Genomic DNA, 15380 nt, shown 5'->3' on the forward strand with positions numbered 1-15380 from the left:
TCTTAGCTTGTGATTAGAAAGTGGCACCAATGGGAGGTTGAATCCTCCCTCGTACCCCTATTCATTTTAATACTAATAATCATTTTTCACTGTGTTTGTGAGAACCCACGTCAACGACAAGGAACAAGTGCCAACGCCAACAACGACAAGGACGATGAACCCGAATAGAGGTGAGACGAAACATTATTCTACAAGCTTAAAGGATCGATATCCACATTTATTTTATTTCTTTGCGGCCTATGAACATCTGAGTAGTTATGTGTTAAAAGAAAATGTAAAATGGGTTTAGTTAGAACAAAACCTTCAATTTTACTCTAAAACAAAGGTTTAGCAGCAACTACAAGTTGAGGCTGATGGACTCATAAAACATACAACATAACAAAAATGCTGTTAAATTCACCTAATTGACCAAACCCACCCATTGATTTCACCCCCTACCCCTATAAAAATATTTCATTTCATGTCCTTCTCTTCATCCAAACTGAAAATATCAGATTTTTAATTCAAAAAAATGGCTTTTGATTCTCTGAAAGCCACCTTTTACTTTGCCTTCTCTGTTAGTCTTCTCTGCTTGCTTCCAAGCATGGCCGATGCAGGAATCACCAGACACTACAAGTTTCATGTGAGCTTCATTAAAACACTACACCATTTTCCCACTCAACACTACTTATCAAATTGTCTTGCAGATTCAATTGCAGAATGTAACAAGGCTCTGCCAAACAAAGACCGTCGTGACCGTTAACGGGCAGTTTCCCGGGCCTAGAATCATTGCTAGAGAAGGCGATCGTCTCTTAATCAAAGTCGTCAATCGTGTCCAAAATAATATATCCCTACACTGGTACGCTACAACGACACATCCTTGGTTTAAAAAGTTTAAGCTAATAGATTACTGTGCACACTGACGTATTCTCAACAATAGGCATGGAGTGCGACAGGTGCGGAGTGGGTGGGCGGACGGGCCAGCGTACGTGACACAATGCCCAATCCAAACAGGGCAGAGCTATGTGTATAACTTCACAGTAAATGGGCAAAGAGGGACATTGTTCTGGCATGCTCATATTTCATGGCTAAGGTCCACTGTGTATGGCCCAATCATCATTCTCCCAAGAACCCATCAGCCTTACCCTTTCCCTCGGCCTCTTAAAGAAGTTCCCATCATTTTTGGTAAGCAAACTGTTTGAAACTTTTTTAGTTTTGAAGAGATTTGATTGGAATGGGCATTGCAGGGGAGTGGTGGAAGGCTGATACAGAGGCTGTCATCAACCAAGCAATGCAAACCGGTGGTGCTCCAAATATTTCTGATGCTTTCACCTTCAATGGCCTCCCTGGCCCCTCCTATAACTGCTCTGCTCAAGGTACTCTAAATTCATGCCTTAACCAATGCTCAAAAGTACCCATCTTTATCTAAGCAGAGGGGTTGATCAATGCAGATACCTTCAAGCTCAAGGTAAAGCCAGGCAAATCCTATTTACTCCGATTGATCAATGCGGCACTCAATGACGAGCTCTTCTTCAGCATCGCCGACCACACACTCACCGTCGTCGAAGCTGATGCCGTTTACGTCAAGCCCTTCAAAACCAATGTCGTTCTGATCACTCCAGGACAGACCATGAACGTCCTTCTCCACACCAAATCCAACGCTCCCAATGCCACATTCCTCATCGCCGCCCGGCCATACGCCACCGCGCCGGCCGCCTTCGACAACACCACTGTCACTGGTCTGCTTGAGTACGAATCCACAAAATCTCTGTTAAAGAAGAACATTAAGCTCCCTCTTCATAAACCGATTCTTCCCCGGTTCAATGACACGAGTTTTTCGATCAAGTTTAACGGGAAGATTCGGAGCTTGGCGAATTCGAAATTCCCAGCGAAAGTGCCGACGAGGGTTGATCGGAGATTCTTTTTCACGGTGGGATTGGGGTTGCTGCCGTGCCGGAGGAACCGGTCCTGTCAAGGCCCAAATAACACCAGACTATCGGCGTCGATCAATAATGTGACGTTCGTGCAGCCAAACACGGCTCTTCTACAAGCCCACTTTTTTAATAAATCTAACGGTGTTTACACCACTGATTTTCCGGCCAATCCGCCGTTCAAATTCAATTACACAGGTACGCAAATTTATTAGATGAAAAATTAGTAACTAATTAATTAAGAATGGACAGACTTGAAAAAAGAATTCATACTTGGTTGGCTTGTGCAGGCTCGCCGCCGAAGAACTCGATGGTGAGTAGCGGAACGAAGGTGGCGGTGCTACCGTACAACGCCGCCGTGGAACTGGTAATGCAGGACACGAGCATCGTGACGGCTGAGAGCCACCCGCTCCATCTACACGGCTTCAATTTCTTCGTGGTGGGTCAAGGCATCGGAAATTTCGACCCGAACAAAGACCCGGCCAAGTTCAACCTCGCCGACCCGGCGGAGAGGAACACTGTCGGAGTCCCATCCGGCGGCTGGGTGGCGATCCGGTTCGTCGCTGATAATCCGGGGGCATGGTTCATGCACTGCCACTTGGAAGTTCATACCAGCTGGGGGTTGAAAATGGCCTGGATTGTACAGGACGGAAAACGGCCCAACCAGAAGCTCCCGCCGCCACCTTCCGATCTGCCTAAATGCTAAATGTTCGTTTTCATCGTTAGCTTTGAAGTTCATCCCTTTGAATTGAAAGTAGAAGCTTATTGTTAATTTGATTCATCCACTTATTAGTAATGATAATTTTGTCCCATTTTGTATAGTCTTTTTCATGAAAATCAAAATGTATTGAACATTTAGCGATGATAAAATGAAATTAACAATTTTATTCATGAAAATCAAAATCTGTATTTTTTAAATTCAAGGATTAAAGTAATTTAGTGACATATTTTGGGAAAGTTTCGTTGTATTTTAAAAATTAAAGGATATTTGAACATAAATATATAACTTATGATGCACAAACGAAATTTAATATTGAAAACGGAAATATTAAATGATGATACGCAACAAGCTTCCTAACTAAGTAATTTACTGTTCAGTACCCACCAAGAAGGGGACGCTTTCGTTAGAGGAACGATGAAGAAAGCCCAAATTCGTAAAAAGCAAGCCACCGGTACCACTCCGCCCTTCTACATTTAAAGCCTTCTTCCTTTTCTTCTGAACATTGCATTTCACACCCGGATTAATTCCCTCAACATCCGGAGCCGCCGGAGCCCTGCCGCCGGTGGGTCTCCCTCCCTCGCTTCCCCAGAAGATGAAGCGGGGCTTTACCATCTCTCCTCCTGTCGCCGTCGTCGTCTTAGCAATCTCCTTTATCTACTTCTCCACCGTCTTTATATTCATCGACCGGTGGTTTGGCCTTATAACCTCGCCTGGAATTATGAACGCCGTCGTCTTCACCGCCGTGGCTCTCATGTGCATCACTAGTTACGCCCTTGCTATCCTCACGGATCCTGGTCGGGTCCCTTCGACCTACATGCCTGACATTGAGGATTCCGAAAACCCTATTCACGAGATCAAGCGTAAGGTACCCATTACTCGTTGTTGCCTTTGCTTTTATCTTTTTCTCTGTTTTATCTGGTCATTACGATCTTTCACGGAGTTCAAGCTATTTGATTTGTGGTTATTAGAGTCTTTTAAACAACGGCGATGTAGATCCTATTCCCTCGATCTCATTCTGATCGTGTTTTGGAATTGAAGTTGAAAAATCTTGGTTACCCCCATGGTATTGTTATCTGCCATGCCCAATTAATAACTTGATCCTCTCTCTCTTTTCCGGTTCTAGGTGAATGTTGTTGTGTTTTTGTTTGTGTTGACCAGTCAATCGCTATCTTGTTGGGTAATGAGGAACCGAGAATATGAATAGCATTCTTCTATGAGACCTCTTGATCTACAAATTATATTAAGGCTGATGGATTCGTAGAATTTGATTACATATCAACAAAACTAATTGATTTAGGAAATATGATCGAATATTTTATCAAGTGTTCCCCGTCATTATAATTAACTTTGAAGAATTGGATCATATCGATTATATTGCAGGGAGGTGACCTAAGATACTGTCAAAAGTGTTCTCAATATAAGCCTCCTCGTGCACATCATTGCCGAGTTTGCAAAAAATGCATTTTGCGAATGGTATGTATCATTGTCTTTATACAGTACCCTACCGCTTAAAATTTTATGTAGATGTTATGCTAAAGGTTGTTTATAAACTGTAAAGGACCACCATTGCATTTGGATAAATAACTGCGTCGGCCATGAAAACTATAAGGTGTTCTTCATGTTTGTTGTGTATGCTGTAGTCGCATGTATCTACTCCCTGGTAAGTCATTTGATGCAATGTGATTTAGACTTCGGGATTCCTCCTTCGTTTCTTTTCTGGCCAGTTTCTTTCCTTGTGTTTTACTTATTGAAGTAGTTGCATGCAGGCATCCTCCTTGCATTTAAAATTTGTTTCATTGTTTGCTGAATCTTCAGGTATTACTCATTGGCAGTCTTACAATTGATCCTCCTTCAGATGAGCAGGAAGTTGGAGGCCCTTTTAGGACTGTATATGTAAATACGTAGTGCATCCTTGTTTTTTTTTTTTTTTTTTTCCCCTTTCCTTTTTGAAATTCTTCATGCTTGTTGTTCAAATTAGTTGTTATGCTCATTGTCACTTATACAGATTGTTGCTGGGCTGTTGCTATTGCCTTTAAGTATGGCATTAAATGTTCTATTGGGTTGGCACATTTACTTAATTTTGCACAATAAGACTACAATAGAGGTTAGTTTCTACCGGTTCTGTTTCTTGTCAGTTTGTTTGCCGGTGAATTGCTAATTCAGACAGATTAACCAGGCATTTTATTTGCTTTTTAGTATCATGAAGGAGTGAGAGCTATGTGGCTTGCGGAGAAAGGTGGGAATGTGTATTCACATCCGTATGATCTTGGTGCCTTTGAGAATCTTACCACGGTACTTACTATAGTTTATTTCTCTTCCTCTCTTTTGCCTGATTTGTAGGTGATAGAAACCATTGATGTATAGAATGACATAGGGTCATTTATCTACATATTAAATGTATGTTTTGACAATTCAAAATGGGAAATGCTCGAGGCTTATTCACGTCTATGGTTGATCAGTGTGAAAAATGTAGTGTTATAGCTGCATGAAGTATTTACTTAGGCCCTGTTTAATAAAGATTTCGCTTTTAGTCATCTGTTTTTAAAATTTATGCTTGTTCATCCCATTTCTTCGATCACTTCAATTCCTAGTCAAATTCTAAAAACAAAAACAAGTTTTTGAAGAATATTTCTTAGTTTTCCAAACTTAACTTATGGATGGAAGTAGTGTTTAAAAACTTAATTTTGAAAAAGTAAATGGTTATCAAATGGGGCCGTAATTGTTGGTTTTTGTTTTGTTGCGTTCAAATATGACATGTATTAGACTGTACAACCTAGAATGCATTCATCCATTGTCAGGTAGCTTTCATAGATGCATCAAATTCTAATAGGCATGGCTGCTTAAATGTGGTGCTAGCTGATCACATCCTTACGTTTGTACAAATATAGCTGGGTGTTGGACTGCCCAGTGTCTTGTCTGTATGCTATCTGAGCTGTTCTATCTCATTATAACAGATTCTTGGCCCAAATATATTAAGTTGGATATGCCCCATGTCAAGACATAATGGCTCTGGTCTTCGCTTCCGAACGGCCTATGACAAATCTATTAGTGCATCGATGTGAAAGGAAAGTTCATCTCTGCCCATGACATTTGTTTAAGAACAACAAGCTATGCACCTCTCAATGGCCATGAAGGATTCATGTTTACTGAGCTCTTCAGCAGAGTGGTGGTTCTTTGAAGAACCCAAATTGCAAACAGCATTCTAAATGTTGAATAGATATGATAGGGTGACAGCCGTGGCTTGTTGGAGAGTTACTGATATTGTGATATTGGAGAGTTACTGATATTGTCTATCACGAACTGTTTCTTGTTGACATCAAGAACTCAGCAAATCTGTTTCAGGTATGATTTATCCTTTCCTGTTTGTTTTAGAAAATCCGTTCGAAGTTAGGGTCTGGAAAGCGATGCGGGTTATAGGTTAATGTAGAAAAAGAGAGATCTCAGATGTAGTCGGGTGTTTATGTACATGAGTTCACTGGACATGCTAACAAATTGTTTTGTGTAATCGTAGCTCTGTAACTTGTAACAAAAAAAAGGAGGTAAATTGCAATTAAGATACAATGTAATCTTTAATACTGCATTGTGCTTTTGCTTGTTTCTCCATCTATGATTCTTTGTGATTGAATCTTTCAAGTATATTCTTCTAATTGCTTTTTCCTTCCTTTATCATTCATAAGGTGAGAATTTATTTTTGCTATTTTCTTCTTTTGAAGAGACATTTGCTTTTTTATCTTCCCATTTTCATCCTTCCATTGCTTTGGTTGGCTGAATATGTTACGAAAGATAATCTTGTTGTCGTATACTATAAAGTTTCCTAAATTTCAATACTTTTGAACACAAGGCTGCAACGTTTTCCCTTTTTTCTGACATTAAAGAATGAGATGGACTTATATGACGTTGATTTTTCAGTACCATCATTTAAATTTAAATGAAAAAGTAAATATAAGTTTAGAACAAGCTCATTGCTAATGGTACTAATGTGGATGGTTCAATCTTTTGCCCAGAACGGTTGAATTCATTAAGAAATTATAATCTGTTCTTAGAGATAAGAAAAATCTTATTAATTTGCACAGAATGGATTGATTGGTCGGTAAATTCAAATCAATAATTTCATTGAAGAGAAATTGTTCAAAATCAAGAACAGTGCTTCCAGCTAAAAGGACTTGATAGTTGACTCTATCATTCTTGCATCAATTATTAATTGACTTGGTAATGTCAATCCATTCTTGGATACAAGACTCATGATGCATTTTTTTTTTTGGTAATATATAACCATGCAAAAAGTGGAATTCAAGATATCAATGAGCTACTTTTAGGTTAGTTATTTCATCATGTATTTGTATGTTCATACAGTCTTATAATAAATATATCTAAAGGGTATTTTTAAAAGTCAAATTAGATTATAAATATGAATATCCTTACGTTATCCACAATCTTAGATTCTAGAAAAGACAGGAAGAAATAAAATATGGTCTATCACAGTAGTTATCCTTTTAAAATACTTTGAATAAAGAGAAAGAAACAGTACATGGCGCAGGGATGAGGGGGATGGGATTGGGGGAAACGAAGGAAGCTACTTTCTCGTGCCACCCACGTGAACTCGAAATGGACGTGTCTAATTCTGACTCGATGGCGCACCAGTAAGACCCAATTCCCCCATTTCTCTTACCCATTTTTTTTTCCCTTTTTCTGGGAATCTTTTGATGAAAAGATGGCAACCATAAGGACTGTCCTGCGCGAGCTGCTCAGGCTTCTGTGACTCCAATTTCTTAGCGTTTCTTTCCTCTTCTTTTTCCAGTGTTGTTGGATTTCATTTCTGGGTTTGTGGGTTTGGATTTGTCTCTGCATCTGATCGATTTTATCGTCTTCGGGATTGAGATGGAGAAGAATCAGAACCCAGCTGAGATCAACAGGTTTATCATCTGGGTTTTTCAGATTCTTGCTTCTAAACCACTTTTATCAGTTTTGGATTATGTTTCTTATACTGTTCATCGAGTGTTTACTTTCACACTTTCGTCTCTTCTTTCCTCTTTCGTTTGATTTAGTGAAGATTTCAAGTAGGTCTGTTCTTTTGTTCGTCTAATTACTGAAATGGTGGATGAGGATCAAGATGGGGTTTAGGTTCTTTTCCATTTCTTAGTGTTTCGAGTATCGTTATTGTTGCTATTATTTACTTGGGAGATGAAGAACAATCTTGATCGGCGCTATACTAATTTAGGGAAGTCTGATTTCTTTTCCTTTTTTGAAGTTTCAATCGATTGATGGGGTCTGCGATTTTGCCTTACTGGTACAGATCAACTTATTACCGATTTTAATTACCTACAATACAAATTGAGAAATTAGAAGACTGAAAACGAAATCCTACCAATTCTATGCGTTACCAGCTCCTTTTGGAAAGAGATCGTATCCAGTCAAAATGTTAAACAAACTCATGCTTATAATGTTCTAAGACATTTTGGTTGCTGGAACTCTTCTTTTAATCCAACTCTGTTGGTATATTTTCACTGAGAGTTTGAAGCATTATCTCTTGTAGTTCCTGTCTTGCATCCAAATTAATGGAGGATTGCAGCCTTTTCCCTGTCTCTTATCTGAAGAATTATGTCGTTTTCTAATGTTTTTTTTGCAGCTTCTATGTAATTTCTAAGCTCCAGACCAACCCTTTTGACTTGAACAAGAAAAGAAAGCTACCGGCTGAACATTTGGGCTTGCCTTCATCAAAACACAAACACTGCAATGAAGGCTTCCCTTCCAAGCTTGCCTTTCTGTATAATGGCTTACCCGAAACCGAGCACATGAATGTACAATTCATAAAGGGGAGCGCGAATGTACTGCGTTTCGACGACGGGTCGAGTCCCGAATCGGCAAAAGATAGCAATAGCTTCTGCGAAGAGTCTGATTCTGCAACATCTGTATTTCATGGAGCCAAATTTGAATTGAACCAAGCTTGCACATATGACAGTTCTTCCACACAATGTATGAGTTTTGGTGGCGCAAGTTCTGGAAGCACCAATTTCTCAGTTGAAAGCTCCACAGCCATGGAATCGAGCTCGACCGAGCAGGAAGTAGCGTTTGCAAGCGGCGAAAATAGAATCGAAACAGTTCACAAAGTTCAGGAACATCTACTAGAATTGGATAGCCGTGAAGGTTATGATTTTGCTGAATATGGACATGATGAAACTGAGCAATGCACAGATCAGGAACTTGAGGATCTTTTCTATTCAAACGGGTTGGACCCAAATGCCTATATTCTTTCCTCCGGACGATGGACAGTAAACAACGGTAGTAAACGCATCTTCCATAAGAATCTTTATCAGTTGAAGTTCCTTGTTTGCCATTTATTAAATCACATTCATTCTCTTAATGCAGAGGATCAATCAAGTGCTAGAGCCCCAACGATTGATCAAGAATTTGAGCAGTACTTTTCCATGCTGATGCTGTAACTCCGATTGCTCGTTCCGAGTATGAGCGTGACCGACATGTAATGTTCTAACGCCATCTAAACGTATCAAGTTTTTATGAATAATGTGGATATCAGTTTCATCCTAACGAATTGTACCGAATGAACATTCCGAAAATCGTATCGATAGCAATGGCGTGTTTAACTCTGTAGTAAGTTTCATTCTTTACACTAAACAAATTGTTGCAGTGGCTGAATCAAACTTTACAGAGACAGGAAACTGAAGAATTCAAAGAGATTATTGAACTTTACAGAAACAGATTCATGTAGAAGCAGAATTTGGGCAAAACACGCGAGAAGAGAAAGAAAAGAAGCTGGAAATTATTAATTTATATAGACCAAAACTTTTGGTAAACGGAATGTCTCAACACTTGGGGAGGTCGGCTGGCGGCGGCGGCAGTTTCTGGTTGGGTTTTGGGCCGTCGAGGACAATCCAGGCCATTCTCAGCCCCCAACTTGTATGCACGTCCAAATGGCAATGCATGAACCACACTCCTGTTTCACCGCCCAAAATATCTAAATTTTAGCTTAAAACTAAAATTTCAAATTTTTTTAGTATAATAAATATGAAAGCATGGAGATTTATATTTCACCTGGGTTGTCGGCGAAGAAACGGAAGGCGACCCAGCCGCCGGCGGGAACGCCGGCGGTGTTCCTCTCAACGGGGTCAACCAGGTTGAAATTAGCTGGATCTTTATTGGGGTCGAAGTTTCCAAAACCTTCCCCAACTATGTAGAAATTAAATCCATGAAGATGAAGAGGGTGACTCTCCGCCCCCAGAATACTGGTCCCCTGCAAAACCACCTCCACACTCGCATTGAACGGCAACACCACCAAACTCGTACTATTACTCACAAACGTATTATTCGGCGGCGTTCCGGTGTAGTTGAACGGGAAAATCGGCCTCGCCGGGAAATCAGTCCGGTAAACCCCATTAGCCCGGCGGGAGAAGTAGGCCTGCAAAAGCGCCGTCGACGGGAGTGCAAAAGAGACATTGTTAATAGAGGCAGCAAACTTCGTGCCATTGGGACCTTGACACGTGGCGTTATTCGGACAAGGGGCAGTTCCAAGCCCGACGGTGAGGAAAAACTTCTTGTCCACCGTTTGGGGGACTTTAGCAGGGAATTTGGCGTTGGCAAGAGACCGTAATTTTCTAGAGAAATTAAAAACGAAATTGGTGTCGTTAATAGCGGGAAGATTGGGAAGTAGACTCGGAATTCCAGTGGCCGGAATTGGTGTGGATGAGTGACCGTAATGGAGAATTCCGACGGTGGTGGAATTGTCGAAAGTGCCCTGACCGGTGGCGTAAGGGCGAGCGGCCATGAAAAAAGTAGCATTAGTGAAATTGGGATTGGTTTTGAGAAGAACGTTGGAGGTTTGGCCGGGGCTGAGCAGTACGACGTCGGTTTGGAAAGGCTTGACGTAGGAAGCATCGGCGTCGACGACGGTGAGGGAGTGGTTGGCGATGCTGAAGAAGAGCTCATCGTTGAGTGCAGCGTTGATCAATCGGAGCAAGTAAGTCTTCCCTGGCTTCACCTTTAGCTTAAAAGTATCTGAAAATAGCAAAAATTTAGTACAATTTTGGTCAAATTATATACAACGTAGGAGTATACCATACCATTAGAAGAACAGTTATAGAGAGGGCCAGGAAGTCCATTAATGGTGTAAGCATCAGAAACATTAGGCCCTCCGCCCGTCTGCAGAGCCTGCTGAATCACACTCTCCGGATCCACATTAAACCACTCCCCTGCACCCACCACATAAACAAAAAAAAACAAACCATTTTGCTTAGATTCATATCCCGCCCCAACCCACTGCCGCCATTAATGAACAAATCTCTCCTCACCGAAAACAATGGGGACTTCCCTGTGGGGCTTCTCGAACGGGTAGGATTCGTTCCGGCGGGGGAGGATGATAATGGGGCCGTGAATCGTCGCCCTCAGCCACGAGATATGGGCATGCCAAAGCAGAGTCCCTCTCTGCCCTCTGAGTGTAAAATTGTAAGTGTACGCCTGACCCGTCTGGATTGGGCATTGGGTCACGTAAGCCGGTCCGTCGGCCCAACCGGTTCGGAGCTGGCGGACACCGTGCCAATGAATGGTGACGTTCTCGGCCACGTGGTTTACGACCTTGATGAGGACTCTGTCCCCTTCTCTGGCCACCAATGGCGGCCCTGGGAGCCGCCGGTTTACGGTTAGGACCTTCACCGTGTGGCAGAGTCTCGTCACATTCTGGTATCTTATCTGAAAAATCCGACCACCTTAAGCCAAGATTAAGATTCTCGTAACTTTATGTTTTAAGATTCTTAATTTAATATTTAATACGAAAACGTTAGAAGCATATTAAGTAAATTACTTCTGTTTTTTCTTTTTTAAGAAATTCGAAAAAGTAAACAAAAAAACAAAAATGTGGGTAGACCACCCTTAAGAAATGAAATAAAAACGGAATCTTTTTTAATAAAACAGATAAAAGAAAAACCCACTTACATTGAAGGTATAGTGTCTGGTTTTTGCAAATGCAAGCTCCGGCAAGAAACAAGACAAGACACAGAGAAGTACAGGCAGAGCCGCCATTGATGAACGCAATGGAAGATGAAAGGAAGCCATGGAATTTCAGTAGCTGAACTAGATTTTGGTATGGAAGAAGATGAACAAATGGGGTTTAATATATACTTAGGGGGAGAGAGAGATTTTTGGATTAGGTAGCAGGAAAATGGTGGGGGGACATTAATTTGGTGGGAATTTTCAGTAGAGTCTCCCAGGTTCACAAGTGTCTGAAAGTGTTTTGGGGGATGCTGGTCAAGTTTAATTTTAGAGTGTCGATTAAGTAAGTAATTAGAGTGGGAGTATATTCTAGGTTAGGAACCACGACTCATGTTGCCTACTTTTTAATCATAAGTGATCGTGGTTTTGCTTTTGATTTTCTCAAAGATCTCGTAACCATTTTAACAACTAAAATGTATTATTTCCTTATAAATTCAAGATTAATCTCTTAATTATTTCTTAACAAACGTGGGACTCACTCGGGATCCCGCTGCTCTCTCTTACCATATTCTGAAGATAGTTAAGAGAGAGAGAGGGGGGGCTGGTTGAACAAAGATGTTTGATCTAATTGGGTCTTCTGTTTTGCTCTTTGAAAGCGCAGGGAATTCCACACTTCGTTTTCTCCTGTTGGGATGTCGTTTTTGCTTATTCCCCCTTCTTTTGGACCAACACACAAACTCCAATCCTATCTCAATCTCTCATCTCTCCCATGCATTTTCTCCTATTTTATCCATTTTCGTCGGCTTTTCATCATTTTTCCTCATAATCCCAAGTCTGGGTTGGGGAGTAGAACGAAACAATCCTGTTTAGAAAACTTTCTTAGCATACGCGTTTTGAACTTTGAGGGAAAGCTAAAATTCCATACTTGTATCCGTACTTTCTTACTAAATAAGCAATATTACAAAATCTATACTCACGAGCGTTTGTTTATACTGAAAAGCTTAAACACATTGATTTGAATCCCAAAATAAAAACTCAAATGCTAATAAATAAATGAGTAAATTATGAATTTGATTAAATACCAATCCCTTTATTCAAACACCACGATTCGTGCAAACGTCAAAAGAAACATTAAAAACAACAACAACGAACTAAACCCATCATGATTAAAGCTTTCTTTCTTCAATGGGAAACTAATGAATCCAAATCCACTCTCAATCAAAATGTATTCACAATTCAATACAACAATCTAATTTTAAAAGAAAGCCCACTTTCTGAAAACACTAAAACAGAGCCTCAACTAAACACACGCTTCCCTTCTTGGAGGAACAGAAAACAGAGCCTCAAGATCAGGGGGCTGAAAATAGCCATGTTTCGGAGGCTCCCGCTTCTTCCCACTACCAACAGCCTTCTTCTTCTTCGGCGGCGGCGGCGGCGGACAGTTGAACACCGCTGGAATCCGACACTCCCATCGGGTCGGCGTCGAACACTCTTCCTCGTAATTTGCAGGCCCCTGTTTCGCCTCCATTCCCAGAGAAATGAACAAAGTATCTGGGAGCGGTTTGTTTAGTTGGTAGGGTTAGTAAGAAGGCGATGAAATTTCAAAACTCCGAGCAGTGGGCCGCCGTGGACGGTGGCGAAAAGAGGAGGAGAAGGAGGAGGATTTAATTTTTGAAATTTTGGTGGGTGTTGAGAGAGATAAATGGATGGCGGGGAGTGCCGGGATTGTGGGAGACAGCTAAGGGAGGCGTGGAAGCCGTCTACGCGTCAATCGTTGACTGGGTCTCCTCTCTCTCTCTCTCTCTCTCTCTCTATTACGATTTCCCGCTTTTTTTTCTTTTCCTTCTTTAACCTTTTGAATTTTCAGCTCACCTAAAAATAACATAATAAACTCATTCCACTTTCTAGCTGTGCCCAACGGGTAGAGTTACATTAAATTAAATTAAAAGTTTATAATATTTTAATTTTTAAAAAATATATTTCAAAGGGAGGCAAATTGGAAAACCAAGGGGGTGCAAATGCGATAATCCTAAATTTAGGACCAAATTTGTAATTTACATTAGTATTATTTTTCAATTAAAAAATATAAGGCGGTGAATGCGCGGCAAAAATACAAAACGAAAAGGTGTGCTTTAAATCTTGACCGTACGTCTCCATGATTTCGTCACCGCCTGTCACTTGATTCTGTATCTTTTTAATGTTTTAATCGGCATATGTAAAAGTGGGGTCCACGCACACCCATGGGACCCATCTTACACGAACCTCTAGGTGCCGTCGTGATTCAATTTACCTGCTCAGAATTAAAATTAACAATATAAAAAAGTAAAATAAAAAATTAATTCATTATCTGATCGTCTTTGGTTTGGGCCTGCGAATAAAGCCCACTATTACAGAAAAGCCCGTAACTCCAGACAGGATGATTAGGCCTCAGGCCCAACTCTTGACGAATCAAATGGACTACCAAGCCCAATAGAGTTAGGCTCCAATACAACAATCAAGCCCACTAAACAAATTCAATCATGAACACAATATTTGATCGGACCTTCTTTAATTTGACCCCGGTATCTATTTTCCAAAATAAAAAGTAATTATTTATTTCAAAAAAGCGAATATATATAATAATAATAATAAATATAAATATAATATATTTCTGTGTCCTTTTGAACATTTCACAGTCAACGAAAGCAGCCCACATACTCTTGTGTTTATTTATTTATTATTATTTTAAAATTATGAGAACTTCATTGGATTCCAAGTATACTGGATTTCTATATATAATAATAATATAAAAATAACATGAGGATTTAACACGAGGGCGGAAGTGGTTGGCATTGCTTCTTCCAAGCAACTGTAGATAAGGTTAAAAACCTTCAAAACGCAGCGTTTTGGCTTTGTTTGGAGTTTTCTTCCTTTGTGCACACTCAATTATATTCTGCCCATGGAGGATGGAAATATATGTTGATATATCCAATTAATCTTTGATATTCTTCATAAAGTTAAAAAAAAATAAATCATCTATTCATATTAATATCATTTATATATAATATTCAACCAAAATCAAATTCCAACTGTATGTATGGAGACAGTCATGTGAGTGTGTAGCGAAAATTAGTTAAATGAGTTGTAAGTTGTTTTGATATCACAAATTTGCTTAACAAAATAAACAAAAATATGTGGTGTAAAAGCCTTCGAATCAAAGCCAGTGATGCATGCATCTTATTGTTCTTATCACTTTGGGTATACATCATAGATCACGCATATTCACTTTATATATATATATATATATATATATATATATATATGTTTCATTGCAAAAAATAAAAAAAAATAATAATTTAATTACAAAATTTTATTTAATCAACCTAAGTTAGGTATATATATATATATAATTAATTAATTAATCCAAATTGGGAAATTTCAATGTGTATTAAAATTGAAACGTGACATGTTGACCATAGCTTAAAACCTTATGAGTACATTTTTATTAAAGTTGTCCACATATAAGTAAATAAAAAGGAAAATTAGATGCATATATGTACAAAACAAAATGGGGTTTCCTCTCCCACCTTAATGGGCTCCTTGTTGGAAAGTAGACAGGCAATGCATGAGGAAAGTACATATAATAATAGTAGTAATTATTATTATTATTATTCATCAGATATTATGTTTGTGTGGAAGCAATTAATTATATATATATATATATATATATATATATATATATATATATATAAAAGAGGGAGTAGAGTTTAATTTTCAAAAAATCAACAAATTATCAAACTGGGCTAATTAAATAATGAATTAAATTTACA

The 15380-nt window shown here is 39.5% G+C and overlaps 5 protein-coding genes across 5 annotated transcripts; 3 read left to right on the forward strand and 2 right to left on the reverse strand.

Annotated features, from left to right (window-relative positions):
- Positions 1-464: 464 nt before the first annotated feature.
- On the forward strand, positions 465-2688 carry LOC111482397 (laccase-17-like). The gene is made up of 6 exons (XM_023128151.1): positions 465-622; positions 687-838; positions 920-1164; positions 1227-1355; positions 1431-2108; positions 2201-2688. Exons 1-6 carry the CDS (start codon positions 512-514, stop codon positions 2614-2616), a joined length of 1731 nt encoding a protein of 576 aa, XP_022983919.1. The 5' UTR covers positions 465-511; the 3' UTR covers positions 2617-2688.
- A 347-nt stretch (positions 2689-3035) lies between these two features.
- On the forward strand, positions 3036-6228 carry LOC111482167 (probable protein S-acyltransferase 16). The gene is made up of 7 exons (XM_023127842.1): positions 3036-3496; positions 4012-4104; positions 4190-4291; positions 4447-4524; positions 4637-4735; positions 4828-4923; positions 5586-6228. The coding sequence occupies exons 1-7, from the start codon at positions 3224-3226 to the stop codon at positions 5691-5693; spliced, it is 849 nt and encodes a 282-aa protein (XP_022983610.1). The 5' UTR covers positions 3036-3223; the 3' UTR covers positions 5694-6228.
- A 1066-nt stretch (positions 6229-7294) lies between these two features.
- LOC111482155 (protein FAR-RED ELONGATED HYPOCOTYL 1) lies at positions 7295-9241 on the forward strand. Its single transcript, XM_023127830.1, has 3 exons — positions 7295-7544; positions 8258-8910; positions 8998-9241. Exons 1-3 carry the CDS (start codon positions 7510-7512, stop codon positions 9069-9071), a joined length of 762 nt encoding a protein of 253 aa, XP_022983598.1. The 5' UTR covers positions 7295-7509; the 3' UTR covers positions 9072-9241.
- A 136-nt stretch (positions 9242-9377) lies between these two features.
- Positions 9378-11774, reverse strand: LOC111482154 (laccase-17-like). The gene is made up of 5 exons (XM_023127829.1): positions 11575-11774; positions 10935-11331; positions 10707-10835; positions 9682-10641; positions 9378-9583 (listed from the first exon to the last, which is right to left on the reverse strand). The coding sequence occupies exons 1-5, from the start codon at positions 11692-11694 to the stop codon at positions 9453-9455; spliced, it is 1737 nt and encodes a 578-aa protein (XP_022983597.1). The 5' UTR covers positions 11695-11774; the 3' UTR covers positions 9378-9452.
- Positions 11775-12740: 966 nt separating this feature from the next.
- LOC111481954 (cyclin-dependent protein kinase inhibitor SMR4) lies at positions 12741-13269 on the reverse strand. Its single transcript, XM_023127573.1, has one exon. The coding sequence runs from the start codon at positions 13097-13099 to the stop codon at positions 12872-12874; it is 228 nt and encodes a 75-aa protein (XP_022983341.1). The 5' UTR covers positions 13100-13269; the 3' UTR covers positions 12741-12871.
- Positions 13270-15380: the final 2111 nt, after the last annotated feature.

Source organism: Cucurbita maxima, unplaced genomic scaffold (assembly GCF_002738345.1).
Source record: "Cucurbita maxima cultivar Rimu unplaced genomic scaffold, Cmax_1.0 Cma_Scf00007, whole genome shotgun sequence".
NCBI classification, from domain to species: domain Eukaryota; kingdom Viridiplantae; phylum Streptophyta; class Magnoliopsida; order Cucurbitales; family Cucurbitaceae; genus Cucurbita; species Cucurbita maxima.

Bases quoted from the DNA above. Each gene is read 5' to 3' on its own strand.
- LOC111481954 (XM_023127573.1), bottom strand. From the start codon at position 13,099: ATGGAGGCGAAACAGGGGCCTGCAAATTACGAGGAAGAGTGTTCGACG.
- LOC111482154 (XM_023127829.1), bottom strand. From the start codon at position 11,694: ATGGCTTCCTTTCATCTTCCATTGCGTTCATCAATGGCGGCTCTGCCT. The intron at 11,332-11,574 runs GTAAGTGGGTTT...CGGATTTTTCAG, and splicing joins CCAGACACTATACCTTCAAT to ATAAGATACCAGAATGTGAC. The intron at 10,836-10,934 runs GTGAGGAGAGAT...TGGTGGGTGCAG, and splicing joins GGAAGTCCCCATTGTTTTCG to GGGAGTGGTTTAATGTGGAT.
- LOC111482397 (XM_023128151.1), top strand. From the start codon at position 512: ATGGCTTTTGATTCTCTGAAAGCCACCTTTTACTTTGCCTTCTCTGTT. The intron at 1,165-1,226 runs GTAAGCAAACTG...TGGGCATTGCAG, and splicing joins AGAAGTTCCCATCATTTTTG to GGGAGTGGTGGAAGGCTGAT. The intron at 2,109-2,200 runs GTACGCAAATTT...TGGCTTGTGCAG, and splicing joins GTTCAAATTCAATTACACAG to GCTCGCCGCCGAAGAACTCG.
- LOC111482167 (XM_023127842.1), top strand. From the start codon at position 3,224: ATGAAGCGGGGCTTTACCATCTCTCCTCCTGTCGCCGTCGTCGTCTTA. The intron at 4,105-4,189 runs GTATGTATCATT...TAAACTGTAAAG, and splicing joins AAAAATGCATTTTGCGAATG to GACCACCATTGCATTTGGAT. The intron at 4,525-4,636 runs GTAAATACGTAG...TCACTTATACAG, and splicing joins GCCCTTTTAGGACTGTATAT to ATTGTTGCTGGGCTGTTGCT.
- LOC111482155 (XM_023127830.1), top strand. From the start codon at position 7,510: ATGGAGAAGAATCAGAACCCAGCTGAGATCAACAG. The intron at 7,545-8,257 runs GTTTATCATCTG...TTTTTTTTGCAG, and splicing joins AACCCAGCTGAGATCAACAG to CTTCTATGTAATTTCTAAGC. The intron at 8,911-8,997 runs GTAGTAAACGCA...CTCTTAATGCAG, and splicing joins ACGATGGACAGTAAACAACG to AGGATCAATCAAGTGCTAGA.